General features: G+C 47.2%; 5 protein-coding genes across 5 annotated transcripts; 4 read left to right on the top strand and 1 right to left on the bottom strand.

The window, feature by feature from the left end:
* Positions 1 to 427: 427 nt before the first annotated feature.
* On the top strand, positions 428 to 1540 carry TRUGW13939_02858 (uncharacterized protein; the record flags this gene model as incomplete). The annotated part of the gene is made up of 4 exons (XM_035486045.1): positions 428 to 655; positions 713 to 766; positions 834 to 1058; positions 1115 to 1540. The coding sequence occupies 4 exons, from the start codon at positions 428 to 430 to the stop codon at positions 1538 to 1540; spliced, it is 933 nt and encodes a 310-aa protein (XP_035341938.1).
* Positions 1541 to 2328: 788 nt separating this feature from the next.
* Positions 2329 to 5497, top strand: TRUGW13939_02857 (uncharacterized protein; the record flags this gene model as incomplete). Its single annotated transcript, XM_035486044.1, has 5 exons — positions 2329 to 3989; positions 4093 to 4375; positions 4431 to 4645; positions 4709 to 4970; positions 5054 to 5497. The coding sequence occupies 5 exons, from the start codon at positions 2329 to 2331 to the stop codon at positions 5495 to 5497; spliced, it is 2865 nt and encodes a 954-aa protein (XP_035341937.1).
* Positions 5498 to 5548: 51 nt separating this feature from the next.
* On the bottom strand, positions 5549 to 7768 carry TRUGW13939_02856 (uncharacterized protein; the record flags this gene model as incomplete). The annotated part of the gene is made up of 7 exons (XM_035486043.1): positions 5549 to 5809; positions 5898 to 6601; positions 6661 to 6848; positions 6915 to 7047; positions 7353 to 7395; positions 7452 to 7574; positions 7640 to 7768. 7 exons carry the CDS (start codon positions 7766 to 7768, stop codon positions 5549 to 5551), a joined length of 1581 nt encoding a protein of 526 aa, XP_035341936.1.
* Positions 7769 to 8273: 505 nt separating this feature from the next.
* On the top strand, positions 8274 to 10820 carry TRUGW13939_02855 (uncharacterized protein; the record flags this gene model as incomplete). The annotated part of the gene is made up of 10 exons (XM_035486042.1): positions 8274 to 8564; positions 8659 to 8897; positions 8980 to 9136; positions 9207 to 9297; positions 9362 to 9397; positions 9448 to 9508; positions 9572 to 10193; positions 10254 to 10342; positions 10402 to 10609; positions 10671 to 10820. The coding sequence occupies 10 exons, from the start codon at positions 8274 to 8276 to the stop codon at positions 10818 to 10820; spliced, it is 1944 nt and encodes a 647-aa protein (XP_035341935.1).
* A 2960-nt stretch (positions 10821 to 13780) lies between these two features.
* On the top strand, positions 13781 to 15868 carry TRUGW13939_02854 (uncharacterized protein; the record flags this gene model as incomplete). The annotated part of the gene is made up of 4 exons (XM_035486041.1): positions 13781 to 14085; positions 14152 to 15146; positions 15200 to 15366; positions 15425 to 15868. The coding sequence occupies 4 exons, from the start codon at positions 13781 to 13783 to the stop codon at positions 15866 to 15868; spliced, it is 1911 nt and encodes a 636-aa protein (XP_035341934.1).
* Between the last annotated feature and the right edge of the window lie 2847 nt (positions 15869 to 18715).

Raw genomic sequence — 18715 nt, 5'->3', positions numbered from 1 at the left:
TCAAGGGAAAAAAATTTAACAAGCAAAAAGATTCTCCTCTTTAAAATAGATCATCTCGCTTGCTTTTTTTTCGCCTACAGCCATTTTAACCAGGTTGTTGTTAAGGAAGAAGAGAGGTAACTTACTAGTTAGTTGGTAGTTACGTAGTAGCCGACGGCACGTGACCGCCGCCGGAAAGCGGAAATAGCACCCAACTTCGGCTCATGCTTTCATCACCACCAGTGGCTGCTCTCACTTCGACCTCGCACTGCCCGCCCAGTATCGCATCCCTCGACCACGCAAGTCGCTCCGGCGCCAATTGAGCTCTCTCACCACTCTCTCCACTCTCCGTGTTTCTGTCCATCGCCATCTTCAGGCCAATTGGCCCGCGCCGGCTGTCCTTGCTTACTTCCTAACCGTCCCGAAGCTTTTTCAACCTCATTCCACAATGCTCTACCGCATGTCGGCTGCCCGCGCGGCCTTCCGCGCTGCTTCGGCTTCCAACTCCTCTGCTGTCGCGCGCTCCGCACTCTGTTCCAACGTCTTCAAGGCTCAATTGACCTCTGCTGCTCGCCCATCAGCTCGCTTCGCTGCTGGATCCTCGAAGCTCGCTCTGGCCGCCCACAAGCCCGTCACCACCGCTCTCGTCCGCTATTCTTCTAACAAGTCCCAGCCGGTCAGGAAACTTCCCAAAGCATTGAGCAAATGAATTTCGATTGACATATGTCTACAGATTGTTCCTGAAGATGAGGATGTCGATATGATGGCTGGTGTGAAAAACGACGTGGTAGGTTTGCGACAAAACAAGCAGCCTTTTTTCTTAGACCCAGCGCTTATCAATATTTCCCCAACAGAAAGTCATCAAGGAGACCTTTACTCTCGATGAGGTCCCCAAGGAAGCTTTGTACTTCGGTTTGGCAGGTGTCATTCCGTACGTGGCGACCTCTCTTAACACCTGCTATCTTGCATGGGAAATCAACAGCCAAGCGCTCGGTGGCTCTGGCTTTTTGCTATCCTCTGAAACCGCCTCGCTCCTCCTGCACTTGACCGAGCCAATCCAGGTTGGCTACGGTGCTGTGGTAAGTCGCAACCCGGATTACATGCAGATTTGTGAGACTAAGAACCGCGCCTACAGATCTTGTCTTTCTTGGGAGCCATCCACTGGGGGTTGGAGTGGGCTGGATATGGCGGCAAGCATGGTTTCCGACGATACGCCACCGGATGCATTGCTCCAGCTATCGCCTGGCCTACCCTCTTGTTCCCCGTCGAGCACGCTCTGATCACTCAGTTCCTTGCCTTCACCTTCCTCTACTACAACGATGCGCGTGCTGCTAGCCGTGGACTTGCTCCCCACTGGTACGGCATGTACCGATTCGTCCTGACCTTCATTGTCGGCGCCAGCATCGTCGCAACTCTCGTTGGTCGCGAGCGCATCTCCCAGAGCGGAACTGCTGAGCACACCTTGACCGAGAAGATCCAGGCCCTCCTTTTCCTTCGCAAGAAGGAGATTGAGGAGGCCAAGCTCCGCGCCGAGGAAGAGAAGAACGCCGATCTTGAGTAAATAAAACGAACGAAGCAAGAGGGGGTTCATCACCCAATGTTAGAGTCACTTTTTCTTTATTTGTTTCTATTTGGGTGTATGAAAAAAGCTGTGCGTCGCTCTCGTACAACTAACGCACGTACCTATGTATCCAATATCTGTCGATCAGGCTAGTTCTTTACCCTATAACAATTTCCTTTGTTTTTTGTGTAGAATATAAAGAAAACCAGATTTTGTAAAGGTTTTTCCTCAAGTGCTCCAAGTTCCTCTAAAGCGAATGTCATTCAGCTATGTCAAGTTTGAGCGTAGACAGCTAAACGCAGTTGGTGGGCTCCTGTCGCGGCTGCTTCCGTCATGCAGCTGGTGACCACCATCCACGTGCAAGGTTTCTACATCAGACTGATCAGTACATCTACGCAAACACAATCCTCAGCGGTCTTTACAGATTCAATCTCTATCAGGCTATTTCGGACTAATGAAGCTGTCCAGCAAGATGAAGGAAGATAGTTACTGGGCCGCGGAGCCTAGCTGACGGACGTACAAGTACCATCTAAAAGTCACAACAGCTTACGTCTACTAAAATATCGCCCACACGAATATTTCCAGTGCCAGCGGAACCACCAGTCCACATGAAAAGCTACTTTTGCTGACTGGGATCTGAGAATGCATTGTTTTCGATTAGCGCCACCTAGGCTTACAGCCGAACATCTCCAACCCCGCGGCGCCTCTGCAACCTCGAGCCTCGAGCTTCGAGCGATCGTCTGACCCCATACTATGCAGCAAATCCCAGAGCTAGGGTGCTGGCCGGAATGGCATCCGAAAAATCCTATGACAATCTGTGTCATGACATCTACATGAGACTCTATTCGCAATTGGAAAGAAAAGATGAGGAACGGTACCGGTTCGCGCCGGCCGGCACCGCCAAGGGTGTCCTTCATCGTGATATTCTGATGCGCTTCTTTCAGAGTCTCCTCTCGCGGAGACGCAATGCAATAGATGAGTTTGGCTTGTCAGAGGAAGACCTTGTGCACAGAATAAACGAGAGACAACTTCACAATTTCCTGGCAATCTTGATGTTCGCTACGTGCCGTATTCAGGCAGCGAAGATCTTTACCACTCAACTTGTTGCAGGAGACGAATGGCCAGTTATGAGCAGCGCCGGAAATAAATTCCATGTCTTGCCAGCCGGCCGTGAAGAACTGCTGGAGCTTTTTCATGACGACATCGTTACCGTCGACAAGTTCCTCACGACACAAGCGTGTTTCTGTCCTGTGACGATCCAGAGAAGGGAGGAAGTCATTGTCAGGAGCCTAGAGGAGCATCGCCTGCCATACATAGCAGAGAAGCTTCTCAGCCAGGGCAGCTTTGGCATAGTATACAAGGTCAAAATCGCCAAGGGTCACTTCTATGATTCGCGATCCGAGACAGTAAACCCCGACTATACGGAAATAGCACGCAAGGACTATCGCATCAGCGAAAACGCCCATATAGAACACGAGATCATGGGGAAGATTCTGAACAGTTCGTCTTGGGAATGCAGAAACATCGTCGAAAATTACGGCAGTCTTCATATCAGTCCAACAAAGTACAGTTTGTTCATGCCTCTTGCCATTTGTGACCTGATGGCGTATATGAGAGAAATTCGCCAAACGAAACCTGGAGACGTCATAGAGAAGGCTAAGATTATAAAGTCAGCCATTGGACTTGCAGCCGGCCTGAATTTTCTCCACAACAAGTTAAAAACATCCGATGAGGAGGACCTAGTGTGCTATCACATGGATCTCAAGCCCGATAACATCTTGATATTCAGAGAAACAAGCAACAACGAAACAAATTACATTTGGAAAATTAGCGACTTTGGAATGGCTCGTGTCAAACTACGAAATCGATACCACAACAGTGAGAGCGAGAGGGATTTCAACAGTTGGTTTGTTCAGCACAAAAAAACACAGGATCAGTCTTCATTGGCTACTTTAAACCGGCGTGGTGAGGGCACTTATCTAGCCCCCGAGTCGATTTCAGCCATCCCGAGCATGAAAACCGAAAGCGATGTTTGGTCTTTGGGTTGTGTCATCAGTGTTGTGTTCACCTATCTAGAGGAAGGTGGAGATGGCGTGGCCCGTTACCAAGATGCCAGGTTAAAAGATAATCAAGCAGACGGTATTGACCGATTCTTCCTGCGCGGCACAAGATTTACCTCTTCCAAAGTTCATCCCATAATAAAAAAATGGCACAGCGGACTCATTGACAAGGCGGGGCAACGAGACGATAGGGAAGGCAGGGCGGTGAAATTCATATTGAGGTATCTCGAAAAGTCTGTTTTCGAGATTAATCAAGCCAAAAGAGACGGTGTCATCGCAGTAGAAGAAGCTCTACGGGAGACTTTTAGGAAATACAAGGAGTTAGAAGCGGCGAGAGAAAATATTCCAGAAAAGCGAAAGAGGCTTTCGAGCTCTGTCAAGCCACTGAGGTGAGAATTCTTTTCCTTCTATATAGGCGATCCCTCACTATCATTTAGCATGAATTCATATCATGTAGAGGTTGAATTGAATCATTGACATCGTGCTTCACAGATGGCATTCCAGCGATGACCCACAGGTTGAGAGATGGAACCTATTTCCCTCTGAGGCTTTCAAAGGCTGTGCGATATCTCCTGACGGGAACTTGGTTGCGTATTGGACAGACGATAAGATTTCACTCTACACATCTGAATCATTACGCCTCCAAAACCTCCATACTGCAAGTCCGGCATCGAACTATTTACTAGAAACAAAATATAACACCACTCGTATGTGGAAGGCTGTCGCTTTGACACAAAGGTATTTGGTGGCCTCCACTACAGGAGGAGACTTCCAGGTAAGAAACCCACTAGCCATTGATTTTCTGGAACAAGAATTGATTATCGATGAAGTGTTACATTTTCAAACTAGAGGGCGGGACATCAGTCGACTACAGTCTTGATCGTTGTTATAAAGTCTCCTTGCCGCGGTCTGAGATTAGCAAACTGGCTATTTCACCAGACAATAAAGATCTTGCATGCATCCTACACAATAAAGAGGAACCTCAAAGCACGAGCACATTAATTCGCGCACCCTTATCGGAATTGATTCGGATTGGGGAGAAACCGTAAGTTTCTACTCGAACTCTGTGAAAATATCTTCAGTACTAATCTAGGGGTCAATTTGTTAGACACAACTATCCAGTTAAAGGAGCTTTGGTTAATGAGTTTGCCATTGACGACCAGCTCGACACTCACGATGACGACCCCTGGTGGTTGGGTAAACTGGACTGGCCAGGGACAGACATTACCCAATTTCTTTTTTCAACCACGTCGGATATTTACCTTGTTGTTCGGCCAGAGCTCACGGCCAGGAGCATTGAGCACAAAATACCTATCATACATATTGATCTTCGTACCAAGAGGCTTGATACTTTGATCATAGGATCACTGGTAGGTCGCTTTTACTCTACTTTCTTCACTCGTCTCTCACCTTTAGAAAGTGTGTTCTTGCAAATGGGCTAACACGAGAATAGGGTGCCGACAGCATACCCTCGTCGACTCTTTTTACGACATTCGCGCCGTTTCGGAAACAGGCGGCTACCTGTGCTGTTGTCACCAGGGAAAAACAGCTGCATATCCAAAATCTCATGGGAAATGGGCTCTCTCCTGCCATTCAGAACAGAATCAACAATTACAGGGTTCTGAAACTGATGATGGGCTGGCACGACGAGAAGATGTTTGCCCTGGGAACACCGCCGGCCAGCCATAAAATGTTGCTGCTGGAAATGACAATTCCTCAATCAGGGGCGGATAAAATCTATGTGAAGGAATTGGCTCAGCTTCCAGGCCTTTCCTGTGACGATGAGTTTGTCGAAATGCTCTCTGATGATAAGAGTGAGCAGAGACATGTTCTTATTGCCACATTGGCGGGCGCAAATCAGTGTGCTATTTACCGAGTGCCCCTTCTCGCATCATAACAGACATAAAAGCGGTCATAAATCAATAATAAAATCAAAAAACTTTTCTTTTCAAGCCTGTGAATCTTTTTGGCTCATATCCAGATTCAATTTTCTCATTTCCAGTCCCCGGGTCATTGTTTTCCAATTCCAGTCGATTTGTATCCGTGGGATAACCCTGCGCTTGGCTTCTCGCTGTACTCGCCAGTAGTAGATGAAGACGGTAATAGCTGTTAAAAAGATCGTAGAGATTATAAATATCCAGATCATAGGGGTGCCGACTATGCGTTTGGCATCTTGGTCTAAATCAAAGAAGTTCATGCCGAAGAAAGACTGTTGCATAATGTTGTTAGCAAAAAAGGGGTTCAAATGTTGTGGGTGGTGCATGTTATACAAATTACACAAGTCAACGAAAACTTACGGTTAGAAAGGACGCAGGCAAATAGAATAGAGTCAGAAATGTCACAAAGACAGCTGACTTGTTCAGCTGGAGCATGTTCTCGTTTTGCTGTTTCGCAACCACCTGGTCACGGAATGACAGCGTATCGGTCAAAAGTTGGGCAGTCATTTGAGAACGATGTTGCAGATTTGTTGCCATTCGGGAATATGCGATACATTGCCGATTGTAATTTTTGAATTTCTGAGTGCCGGGATGGGTTGCTATTGTTTGTGAAATTGACTTGAGCAGTATATCCATTGCGTCGAGAACGTCGGCAGCTGGGGCCAGTAGGGTAGATATCTGGAGAAATCGTTTTTGGAGGCTCATTGTCGTGCTTAGATTTTCAAATCCAACTCGGAGCGGTTCGTCGATGTATGCTACATTGACACCGTTGGCTATGGGTAGAAATTCACGCTCCAGCGCTGCAATGTATTGCCTCCATGCTGGGAAGTACGTTGCGAATAAGATTCTGTGAAGCCAGAAAGGTTCCGTTTTGGTTTCCTGGCTGTTATCTCGAAGCCGTTCCTGCGCTGCGAGGTGTACTTTGGATGAAGGCACCGGGTTGAACAGCACGTACACGCTCTGGCCCGTTGTCGAATTGAAGCGGTGGTGAATTCCGGTCTGCCGAATCACCCATTCATTTGTGCGTGGTTTGTATTCTGGATATTTCAAAGTGTATGATATCTCTACTCATTTCGCTTTAGTCAAGGCTCTGCCTGCTTGTCGTCATGGATGGCTGTCGTACCTGTGATGGGACCTTCCCTTGTCTCTGAGTAGGGAACGCAAAAGACCTCCTCGACTTCAAGGTTGCGGCGATAGAAGCACGATGGTAAGTCCCAGAACTGCGAGCTGATACTGTTTTTGGCGACGATCAAATCCAGCATCGACCTACTAGTTTGTAGTGGCTGCCATGAATTGCGCTGGCAGATGGATCTAGATAGCGGACTTTTGTTAGCGATACCGATGACTCGCGAATTGGCGAGCTAAGATGCAGCTAACATCAAGCGACATGAATAGTCACGGTTCTGATCAAAATGCGCGGCGAGTTCTTGAGCAGTTGAGAGCTGCAAGTGCGCAGAACATCTCGCTGGCTGCTGCTGGTCGACCTCGATGAGGTGAAGAGGCTCCGTTACTTGGTCAATGAAGCAATTGTCCAACGACGACATGATACGAGGGCAGCGGCTGAGAAGAGGGGTATGTCCGGGCAATGTTTACCGAAGAAAAAGAAAAGGTTGGCGGTAGAAACGAGCGAAGAAACGAGTGGCATTATTGATGTGTTTGGTGCTAGTACAAGTAATAAAAATACTCTTCCTCACGGCGCACGAGGCACACGAGGCACACGGCCAGTGCGCCTGCCCTCGCTGCCCTGCTCCCTGCGGCCGCTCCTTCCCGCCGAGCCACGCTCCAAGCCTCACGCCATCGCCCATCTTGACTAACGCAAAACTCTTTTCTGCTGCAGTTGCTGCTTAGGGATCGCGCACTGCCCTGATGGCTGCATGTCAGTACACGATGGTCACGGTGGTGGCTGATTCTTACTCGATGTCGCTCTGTGATAGCCTCGCCGTTAGTCATGGAAACACGAAATGCCAGTTGTTGGGCCCAAGTGCTTACATCTTCTACCTTTCTGGGTGCGCTAAAACACCATTGGTCGTCTCGCATCTACCAATATTTAATATTGAGCCTCCGATCCGCGATGTTGATTCGATCCGCACGGGCTAGCTCACCTGTATATTGAATTCAGTTTGTCCGGGGAACAGTCGCTCGAGCAGTTCCTGGAGACGCGACTTGCTCAGGTAGCGGTACGAGGTGTTTTGCGAGATGGCTTGCTGCTGCTGTTCGCCGAGATTGGGCATAATTTGGCATTCAAAATGTCGTGATATCAAGCAGTGGAAACGAAACCAGGTCCTTCTTTCGCCGGAGTTGCACAAGATCAAGCGTTCGCATTTTAAGAAATCGATCTGATGAGGCTCTGTCCCTTTCGGCCACGTCACTTAAAAGGCACGAGGCCGTGTCAGGAGGGTTACATACTAGCAATCGATCCGTCTTATCGCCGCCTTGAGTGGCTCAGCAATGTTTTGCCCGGTCCGAAATAGGCCTAAAAGCCGAGTTCAGCTGGGTATGGTCACAACTCTGCGATCATTGGCAGGGGGCACGAGCTCTAAGCCTGTAAGCCTTCTCGCTTAGCGAGTGAAGCGCTCCAAGCTCTATGGTAACTCGCTTATCTCCCGCCCAGGCTACTAAATAACAGCAGCCAATTACTACCACGCGGCTCGAGGGAGATGGAGAGTTCGTATTTCTTCATGTCCTTCCCCAGGATCTCCTGCGTATGCTCTGCAATGCGATGCAAAACTCGTGGACATGTCACCATCGCTGGAGCTCCCATCGTGGTACCCTGACTGGGCACCGGGGCCGTCATCTCGACCAGAACAACAACAAACCCCACGACGGGAAGACCCGACGCTACCATTTCCTTTTCTGTCGACCCCAGATCGGAATCGCAACCCAGATCCCCCGTCAAGTATAGAGACGTCAACACACGGTGAAATCGAGTGTCGCGATGGCTTCACTCGTCCACCTCCGATAACAATCGATGTTTTGCCTCGCAAAGACAGAACAGTTAATAGAAAGTTGAAAGGAATCCATCTGTTTGTAAGTGTCATTCATTGGTCGTTATCAATGGCAATGATGTCGCTGTGGAGACAAGAGTCCCACATATATCTGATGACGGAACTAATTCAAACAGATGATCACCATTAACGGTACACTGGGAACAGGGCTGTACTGGCGCGGCGGCCAGATCCTCGAACTCGGGGGGCCATTGGCTGTTCTCCTGTCCTTCCTCCTGGTGGGTCTCCTATCGGTGGCTGTGATGCAATGTATTACAGAAATGCTTTGCATTTGGCCGATCCCAGGTGCCATGTCTCTTTATGTCAGCGAGTTTGTGGATCCTGAGCTGGGCATTGCTGTTGGTGTGGCATATTGGTATGTTGACCGGAGAGGCGTAACAGAAAGTGTCTTCCAAGGGAAGATTGGGTTATAATAATAATGCTTACGACTGCATCAGGTTTACATATTCGGTCTCTTTTTCAGCCATTATTGCGACCTCGGCCGCAGAGTTTGGTTTCTGGCCCGGGATCGGCGGGAACTCTGGCATCAATGGAGGCATTATCTATCTATGTATTCCTCTGTGCTTAGTTTTGCTCAATGCATTGGAGATCGAAGTAAGTTCGATATATCCATCCTACTCTGGCTATTTCCAGTCCAATAAATGGGTATTGACTGTTATCCAAGCTATTCGCTCTATTTGAAGTTTTCACAGGAACCATCAAATTATTATTCCTTGTTGTCATCGCCATTGTCTTGGTAGTCCTAAACTTCGGAGGTAAGCCTTCATTCTACGCTTCCAGAATATTTGACCATCAAAACATGGGTTAACGGTGAAAAAGTCGGACCTAGTCAACACGGGTATATTGGCACTCGATGTAAGTAGCAACGGCAATTTTTCATAAGTGAGAGAACTGAAATACAACAGATTGGTCTGAACCGACGGCTTTCGACAGTGATGCTGCTAGCAACTGGGCCACTGCGTTTCTGTAAGTACACACGAAGGAAGTAGGCTTTTTCGCACAAGCACGTAATAACACTTCTCCTACTAGTATGAGCATATCGATTGCTACATTTGCCTACGTAGGTGTTGAGATTGTTGCTGCCTCTGCCCTAGAAGCTCGATGGCCCCGAAGGAATGAGAAGGATGAAGCACGAAAGACATCAGATATGTCCCTTATCGGCAATTCAGTGAAGTTCACGGCAGTCTTTTTTTCAGTTTTAGCAACGTTTGCATATTCCCTCACCGGGGTGCTTGCAAGTTTCGATATACCACGAGACGACTGCCAATTACCTCGACTCAGCTGGGTCAATTCCACTGTTACCCAATGTTACGAGCCGCCAACATCAAACACGACATCTGCGTTTGTTGCAATTGCCGTGCAATCGGGTATTCCTCATCTGGCAGATGTCTTCAATGTTTTTCTCGTGTTCACCAGCCTGTCTTGTGCCAATACCAATCTCTATGTGGCATCGAGGGCACTTTTTGGTCTCACCAGTCGTTTAGATGGAGGGAGCGGCCAATCCTGGTTCCTGCGCCTTCTTTCATGGTTTGGAAAAACCAATCGACACAAAGTGCCGATGCGAGCTATGATCTTCTCCGCTGTTTCGTTCTGGTGGGTACCTTTCTTGCAACTCAGGGGTGGCACAGACACCCGCACGACGATTGGCATGGTAAGTGTATGGAAATTTTTGCTCTTGGTCAATCGAGAGATCTAATGCAAGGAAAATTAGTTCGTTGAAGTACTCGCCGAGATGGGTTCGGTTGGAGTTTTGATAGTATGGCTTTGCGAGTGTTTGGCGTTTATTCGTTTTTATCATTGGTAAGTCTAGATCCAGATAAGAGGATTAATGAGAGGGACATTTATTGATAGATGGACAGCATCATGGCACATCGGAAAGTTCTCCAGGAGCAAAACATCTCGCATGTGCGGCGGTGGGACGAGGATGACTATCCTTATCGTAGCCATGGACAGCCGATGACGGCGTATGCAGCGTTCACGGGGTGTTTTGTTGTTTTGGTAGTGATTAACGGGGTCTCTCTTTGGAAGGGGTTTCACGACTTGCCGTTTTTGTCGTCGTATGTGATAGTAAGCAGCTTGCCCTTGGACATATCGTTTTAATATTTGCTAATTCTAGTACTCGGTACAGGTTTTGGCGTTTTTAGCATTATGGGTACTGCTAAAGCTTGTGCGAGACGGTGGTGAGGCGAATTGGTCGTTTGTGGACCTTTCGAATCCTCAAAAAGTGATTAACAAGATATTGACACTGCATGATATTCGCATGGGAACGGCGTCGTGAATGTATATATGTGTATGTATGTATGTAAATAAATTAATGGTAATATACCCAGAGCACAAAGTATGTGTACAGGATAGGCGTATATACTATACTCGGTACTCCGTGGGGGAAAAAAAGAATTATCGATGAAAGGTACGGTCTGCACGGGGGGGTGGCCGGGACTCCGGACATTGAACACTGACGGTCAAAATGTACTGTACACATGATCGATGGGGGCCCCACTGGACAATGATAGAATTGCGCGCTAACTGCTTAGCTGCATGGACGCCCATGGAGTTGGGTTCTCGCCATGATCTATCTGGGTTCTGAGGGTTGGGGGGAATCAAGTTCGGTGCAAGCCTGCACCGAGTTACCCGTCTACCCGGCCATTGTCTATGGAACGTTGGAATGTGGCTGCTATGGTGAGACTTGGCACCTCCCACCGAGCTTTCAATTTTTTCACAAATTATTTTTTTTTAATTCAAATTGCTTGGCCCAAGTGTTTTTTGGGGGTCTTTTTTTTGTATTGAGTCCACGTGAGCTGGTAAGAGAGTTACAATAATGTAGATCTTTTATCACCTATTGATAAATAGGATGGGTGTGGAGGAAAAAAAGCAACAACAATTTTTCCGACAAAGCGGTGAATCATCAACTTTTTATACCATGGGTCAATCGGACCCAAAGAAAACAAGAGCCCGGTGCACGGGGTGCCCAAAAATAGCTCAAAACGTATCCATTAATCATCATGTTCGTTATAAACTTGTTGCGGTGTTCTAGGCATGGGACGATCGCGGGGGTTCCACTTGATAAGCTATATGTGTCTAGCAGTTTAGTTGTCTTTTTTTTTTTTTTTTGTTCGGTCGCGTGACAGATGGGTGTCCATAATAATATTTTTTTTTGATATATCCACAATAAAAATCCATAATCCATAATAATCCACCTTGAAAGTCTCATTCTTCCGCTCCGCCCCTTGCGCGTACGCATTGGATGTACAGTTTTGTATGGGATTGTCTACAACTAACTAGGTTGCACAGGATTGTAATAAAAAGTACAGGTTACATGGATGTTGTGTATCGCCGAAATCTTATTGGTATTTCATCTTTTTTAAATAAAAAAATATAATTTTTTATTCTTTGCATAAGCCACTAAAATAAGCAGCCAACGGTGATCATTTGTTTCAAAAGCAATAAATGCCGGTGTACGGATAGCTCTGTCAGCACTTGATGAGCTGTAATACCCACTACTGCAGCGGTAAGAGATATGCAAGTGAGTGTGTGACCTTTTTTTTCTCTTTCTTTTTGGCCACGTTTTATTTTTCTTACTGCCGCCCAAACCTGGTTTTGCGCCAGAGAAAGGGGGGACAAAAAAAAATCCAATTAATAGTATTGTCGTACGTAGTAAAATAGATGAAACAGGGCAGCACCGCCTCAATGGTTTTATACCCACAAGTATTAACTGGATCCAACAGATGGCTTCACGTGTTTGAATTGGCAATTGGCAATTATTAATATGACAACCGGAACTAGCTGCCGCCAACCGCCAACCAGTTCCATCGCCCCTTGCCCGTGATCGGCATGGCATGCCCAGTCTAGGGCGTCAGACAGGTACGTACTCGGCGAGTCCGTAGTACAGTGCAGGTGGGAAAAAATGTGTACATGTTTACATCTTTATGTATATATAGATATATATTTAATTATGTAGATATAGATATGTACATGTATAAAATGTCAAGACCAAAAGAGGAAGCCGAACCGGGCCTGGGCCCGGGCTAGCGTTGCCGAGAAGCATCGAGAAGCCGAGCCGGTGATTGCTGGAAATCGGAACAGAGAAAAGCCGCCCATGGGACGCGGGCAATTTCCGTTGGTTGAAGAATTAGCACAATTACTCAATTACTGCACTACATGCAGGATACCACTATCAGACTTGCTGGAAGGCATTATATAAACATAAAGGTAAATATACAAGTTATGTGTTTATGTCCATGCTCCATATATAGCCTTGTTCCTGGCTAGTGCCCCAAGAGTGGGGAGCACAGGGAGCAAACTGCTGTCTCCCAGCGGCGATCGGACCCACGATCTCTCATCGCCGTAATCTCTGGAGGTCGTCTGATCATGAAAAAAAAAGCAGTTTCCCCGCCTAGAGCGGTCGTCATCTCGTTGCGGGGAGAGCCCTGGCAGTTGCCATTGGCGCAGAGGGCCAGACACCCCACGCGGGTGGGGTCTTGCCTGCTCGCGTCAGGATGAAGTGCCGAAGCAGGAAGGGAAGGCGCGACTGCCTGACTGACTGCTGCGTGCGCTCTCGCAATAGGCGCCGGGTGGCTCCTTCCTCTTCCTCCTCCTTCTTCTCTGGCCTCGCTCTTTCCCTCTGTAGACTATACTCCGTACCGCTCGCTCCTGCCTGCAACGGGCGTAGCTGGCCCTGGGACGGTTCCACCGGCTCCCATTAAAGCCCCTGCCTCGCCCTCGCTGTTCCTCTGCCTCTTCTTCCTCTTCTTCTTCTTCTTCTTTCTCCCTCTCCTCCTCATTCTTGTCATCACCACAGGAACACGGACAGGACAGGACTGGCCCCGGCTTCTTTTCCCCTTTGCATCGCCGAGTTCTTTAGTGCTTCGCTTTCGGTTCGCCCATTGGCCTTGGCCGCGCCCATCTCCACCGGCCTCATCGTCACAATACGTCACTCCCACTGCCACCCACAGCTTGGGATTCCAGCAAGAACACGGAATCCGGCTTATCAAGGTTCAACGCACAAAACAGGCTTGTTCCTTTTTTCCCCGCGTCGTAATTAATTTGGGTTCGACCAAGGCCTTATTAAACGACCGACCATACATCATAATCTTGGACCCCTTGTTCTCTTCGCCTATATATTTTTTTCCCCCTCCTGCTACTTCATTTTTCTGTGTCGTATTCAGCCCTCTCTTATTATTATTATTTATTATTCCGCTGCCTGCGTCCCAGCATCTTCCTTATTATTAATAGACTATTATGGCTACTTCTCTGAGCACCACGAACAGCGCTCCTCACAGCCGCCGTGCCAGCCGCATCAGTCGCAGCCGGCCCAACAGCCGTCCGCACAGTCGTCGCCAGTCGGTCATCACCAAAACCACCACCGACGACGGCGCGCGGTCCCTCATCCAGGATGAGACTCGTCGCACAGACAATCTGAAGGACCGCTTTATTGGTGCCATTGACCAGGGCACCACCAGCACCAGGTTCATTGTCTTTGACGGCACTGGTCTTCCCATTGCCTCGTACCAGTCTGAATTCCGCCAGATTCACGAGCACTCAGGGTATGTAAATCCAATCGCGGTGGTCGAAATTTGCGCCAGATACTAACGTCGATTCTCTCCCCCCAGATGGCACGAGCACGACCCCAAAGAACTTGTTGCCTCGGTCGAGAAGTGCATTGATGAAACCATGAAGACCTTCCTAGCCCTCGGCCACTCGAGATCCGATATTTCAACCATCGGCATCACCAACCAGCGTGAAACCGCTGTCGTGTGGGACTGGGAAACCGGGGAGCCCCTCCACAACGCCATCGCCTGGCCCGATACCCGTACCAAAGGCATGGTACGAGAGCTGAGGAACAAGGAGGGCGCTGACGGCCTCGACAAGATCTGCGGTCTGCCCCTGTCCACCTATCCGTCATCTGTCACCCTCATGTGGCTGCTCCGACACCGCCCCGAGGTCAAGAAAGCCTACGACGAGGGCCGCCTCGCTTTCGGCACCGTGGACTCGTGGCTGCTGTATAATCTCAACGGAGGCGTCAAGAACAAGGTCTTCGTCACCGACGTCACCAATGCCTCCCGTACCATGTTCATGAACTTGCATGACCTCAAGTACGACGACAAACTATTGGAATTCTTCGGCTTGGACCAGACCAAGATCAGGCTCCCCAAGATTGTCCCGTCAGCCGACCCCAAAGAGTTTGGAAAGTTATACCGCGGTCCTTTGGCGGGGACCACCATCACTAGCTGTCTCGGAGATCAGTCTGCTGCCCTCGTGGGCCACTGTGCCTTTGAGCCCGGCCATGCCAAGAACACCTACGGAACCGGTTGCTTTTTGCTTTACAATGTCGGAGAGAAGCCAGTCATTTCACAGCACGGACTGCTCGCCACGGTGGCCTACCAGCTGGGAACCGATAGGAAACCAGTGTACGCGCTCGAAGGCAGTATTGCCGTGGCTGGAAGTGGTGTCTCCTTCCTGATGAACAACATGGGTTTTTTCCGAGATTCGAAAAAGGTCAGCGAGGTCGCCGAAACTGTGCCAGACAACGGCGGTTGCGTTTTCGTCACTGCCTTCAGTGGTCTTTTCGCACCATACTGGATTGATGACGCCAAGGGAACAATCTGTAAGTTTTTTTCCACTTCCGGTTTTCGCCCGGTCTAGACTAACAAGACGTAGTTGGTATCACCCAGCACACACAAAGGGGCCATATTGCCCGCGCCACATTGGAAGCCGCTTGCTTCCAAACCAAGGCGATTTTGGATGCAATGGCCAAGGATAGTGGGCACAAGCTGGCCGATCTTGCCGTGGACGGTGGAATGAGTAATTCGGACATTTGCATGCAGGTATGCTGAATCATTGTGTGATTTTTCAGGCTCGACAGATAACTAACCCCGTATACAGTCTCAAGCCGATATCATTCAGATCCCGCTAGAGCGCCCATCGATGCACGAGACCACGGCTCTTGGAGCTGCTATTGCTGCTGGATTCGCCAGCGGAATTTGGTCGACATATGAGGAACTGCGACACATGAACCGGGCCAACCGGGCCGTGTTCCGGCCGTACTTGGACGTCCAGGAGAGCTCTTTGATGTACAAGCAATGGACCAAGGCAGTGGAAATGTGTCGCGGCTGGTTGGATGCGAGTGAAATCGGAATGGAGGAAGATGATGAAGATGATGAAGACGAAGAAGAAAGCGAAGACGAAGACGAAGAAGTTGGACGCGTCGGCGGACCTTCTATCGTTCTTTCGCCGGCTGAGCAAAGCTCAGTCTCGCGTGCTGTTTCCGATATGGCGATTATCGAGGACAGCGACGATGAAGTTGCTATCAGCTCGGGTTCCGAGTGATGCCTTTTAAAAAAATTTTGGGTTCTTCCTTTCTTCTTTGAACATGAGCGATGATTTGGTTTCTTGGGTGCAAGTGAGGGCGTGTGGTATCGTCATGTTTTAGCGAGATATAGCGATTGATGTGTAATTATTCATTAGATGTACATAATACAAGCATTTAAATAAGTTGATATTCTATATATTCTATATATTCTATTATATAGCATACTATTTATACATGCTCTCGTAACCTACATGTATGACGTGCATGCGGGCCGGTCCGGCAGCCTGACCCGCGGTTCTTTTTTTTTTTTTTTTTTTTTCAATTGACATCATCGCTATTTAATATTGCTCACATTTAATATTGCATGCATTATAATCTGACAGGCCTAGGCCCTTTTATTTATTATTCGAAGGATTATTTATCGATAAATAGGAAACTGCCCTAAGCTTACTAGTATTACCGACTGACAGGGATGGATACGTACTTTCTTTCTAGCTCAGAAACCCTTGCTTAAATCGTGGCTTAGACGTGTGCAATGCCCAAGGGGGGTATGTAGTAGTAATTAATGTATGGAGTAATTGTAATTGTAATTGTAACAACGGCCAGTGGGGGGAGCAAAAAAAAAAAGGAAAAGAAAAGAGTAGATACTACACAGTAGAAACAGCAGTGAAAAAAAAAAAAAAATCGAACTTCGCCATGGATCAGTGTAGTATTGTGCGGCGCAGCCGAATCATGCACGAGCCAGTGGACCTGTTTTTGGGGTAATCAAACGGGAATAAATAAGTTTGGCTATTATTAATTATTCGATCGGAAAGAGGTAAAAAGGTGCGAGGAGGCTTTAATTGATAGGAAATTAGTTTTGTGACTGATCTATATGTTACTCCGTAGACAGAAGATGTGAGAAAAAGGAGAAGAAAAGTGAAAGAAGAGAAGAAGAAAAAAACCCCAAAAAAAAGTTTCAATCTTCCTCCCTGACATATGCATGCATCATGCGAGCCGCGACGATCCCTCCACTATTTTAGTACGTAGCAGGCAGCTAGAGGGCGTTCTAATCAATCGATGCAGGTTGAGTTGCAGCAGGATCAGATCATCGGTTCTGTTGGTGCTAGGACAGCCTGTTTGTCATATTATAACTACTATTAACTTAAGTCATTTTGGTTTACTATTTAGTATTTATTGATCTTCACGGCATTTTATTAGAGTACAAAGTATGATGGCCGCGTAATTTGATGAATGGCTAGGGTTAGGGTTCTAGTTTTTTCTAGTGTTTCTACTTTCTAGACACGTCGGCCGGCCGGCAATCGCAAGGATCAGGACCCATTTTCTGCGTGTATTATCCTTTTTTTTAAATTTTAAATTACAGCTGTCAACTCCGTATTATTATTACTATTATTGTAGGAACACCCCCAAGGTTGTTCTTTTTATTAATTTTTTTTTCCTTCTATTATTATTACTATCACTCCCAACAAACACCCCCGCTCTACCCCAGGGAAACATGGATCGAGCCTATCTTTTGAACTCGTCTGCGAATAAAGGCCCACAGGGCAAGCTATGATCATTCTGTCGTTATTATTATTTATTAATTTTTTCTTTACTTATGAGGAATTTGATTCCCTTTGGACTCATATCAGAAAAATAAAGGTCGTGCTAGATGCGTCGTTATTCTTCTGTTGCTTGTCTTGTCTATCTTGTCCATCTTTCTTGTATGACTTTCTTTTCTTGTCTTTCTCAATGTTCTCTTATTGTTCACGTTTCTCTTGTTACTCAGTTCCTCTTGTCACCTTTCCTTTGTTACGCACTTTCTCTTGTTACTCGTTTGCTCTTGTTACTCACTTTTTGCTACTCACTTTCTCTTGTTACTCAACTTTTGCTCGCCTTTTTTCCTTCAAATATTCGTCACTATCTTCATATTCTCTCTTCTCATCGTCACCCTTCGCCAACTTCCATTTTTCAAATCCTTCAGACACCCTCTACACATTAAATAAGCACAGTGATTCCAAACAAGGACAAAATGTGCGACCACAAACGTATGATCTACCGTTGCGGCCATGAGCGTATCATTGTACTGGCCTGGTGTGATGAATATTATCGAACACAAGTACGATGCCCTCCAAACGTTTTGTACGAGTAAGTTTATGTGTCCAGGTTCAGGAATAAAAATGCTAATCTACATTGAATAGGGAGCTTTGCATTGATGAAGATTGCAGTATGTCTTCCCTCTCCCCCTCTCTCCCTCTTTTTTTTTTGTCCCTCCTCCTTTATGGTCCAAGAACAAAACCGTTGTCAGGTTCATGTTTCCGAAAACCTTAATTTAACTTTTATGGGGCAGTTTCAGAATTTTTATGGCTGACAGGTCTTAGTGAAAAATGGTTGCCCAGGTTATCCGCCCTGATAGTACGCATCGACACCCGACATTTCCTCGTTGTCACTAGCATCGGCATCTTTTTTTTTTTGGAGTTCAAAAGTCATATCATTTTCATTGGCGTCGTCTATTATCCGGGGTATCTACTAAGCATTTTTTGGAGCCAAACTGGTGTTTTATGTTGTTTTTATTTTTATTTTCGGCTATCAAATTCTCGGCTACATAATGAATCGGTCTTCATGATATTTATAGAGCATAAAACATCGATATTATCAATATTAATCGCGTAACGGTGGCCTGCGCCACGCCAACTCCTTAAGAAGAAAGCACTGTAGTCAAGTGGGTTGGGCTGTCAGCCCTGGCGTTAGAGAATTCTAGCCGTCATTTACTTAGTATTATTACTGGAAAAAGAAAAGAAAAAAAGGATAATATATTATTAATTAATATATTACGCCTAATGCACAGATTGAGTAAGTGATAAGCCTCGGTATCGGTACGAACT

The sequence above is a fragment of the Talaromyces rugulosus genome, chromosome II (assembly GCF_013368755.1).
Source record: "Talaromyces rugulosus chromosome II, complete sequence".
Lineage (NCBI taxonomy): Eukaryota > Fungi > Ascomycota > Eurotiomycetes > Eurotiales > Trichocomaceae > Talaromyces > Talaromyces rugulosus.
This window is presented reverse-complemented; position numbering and strand designations above follow the sequence as displayed.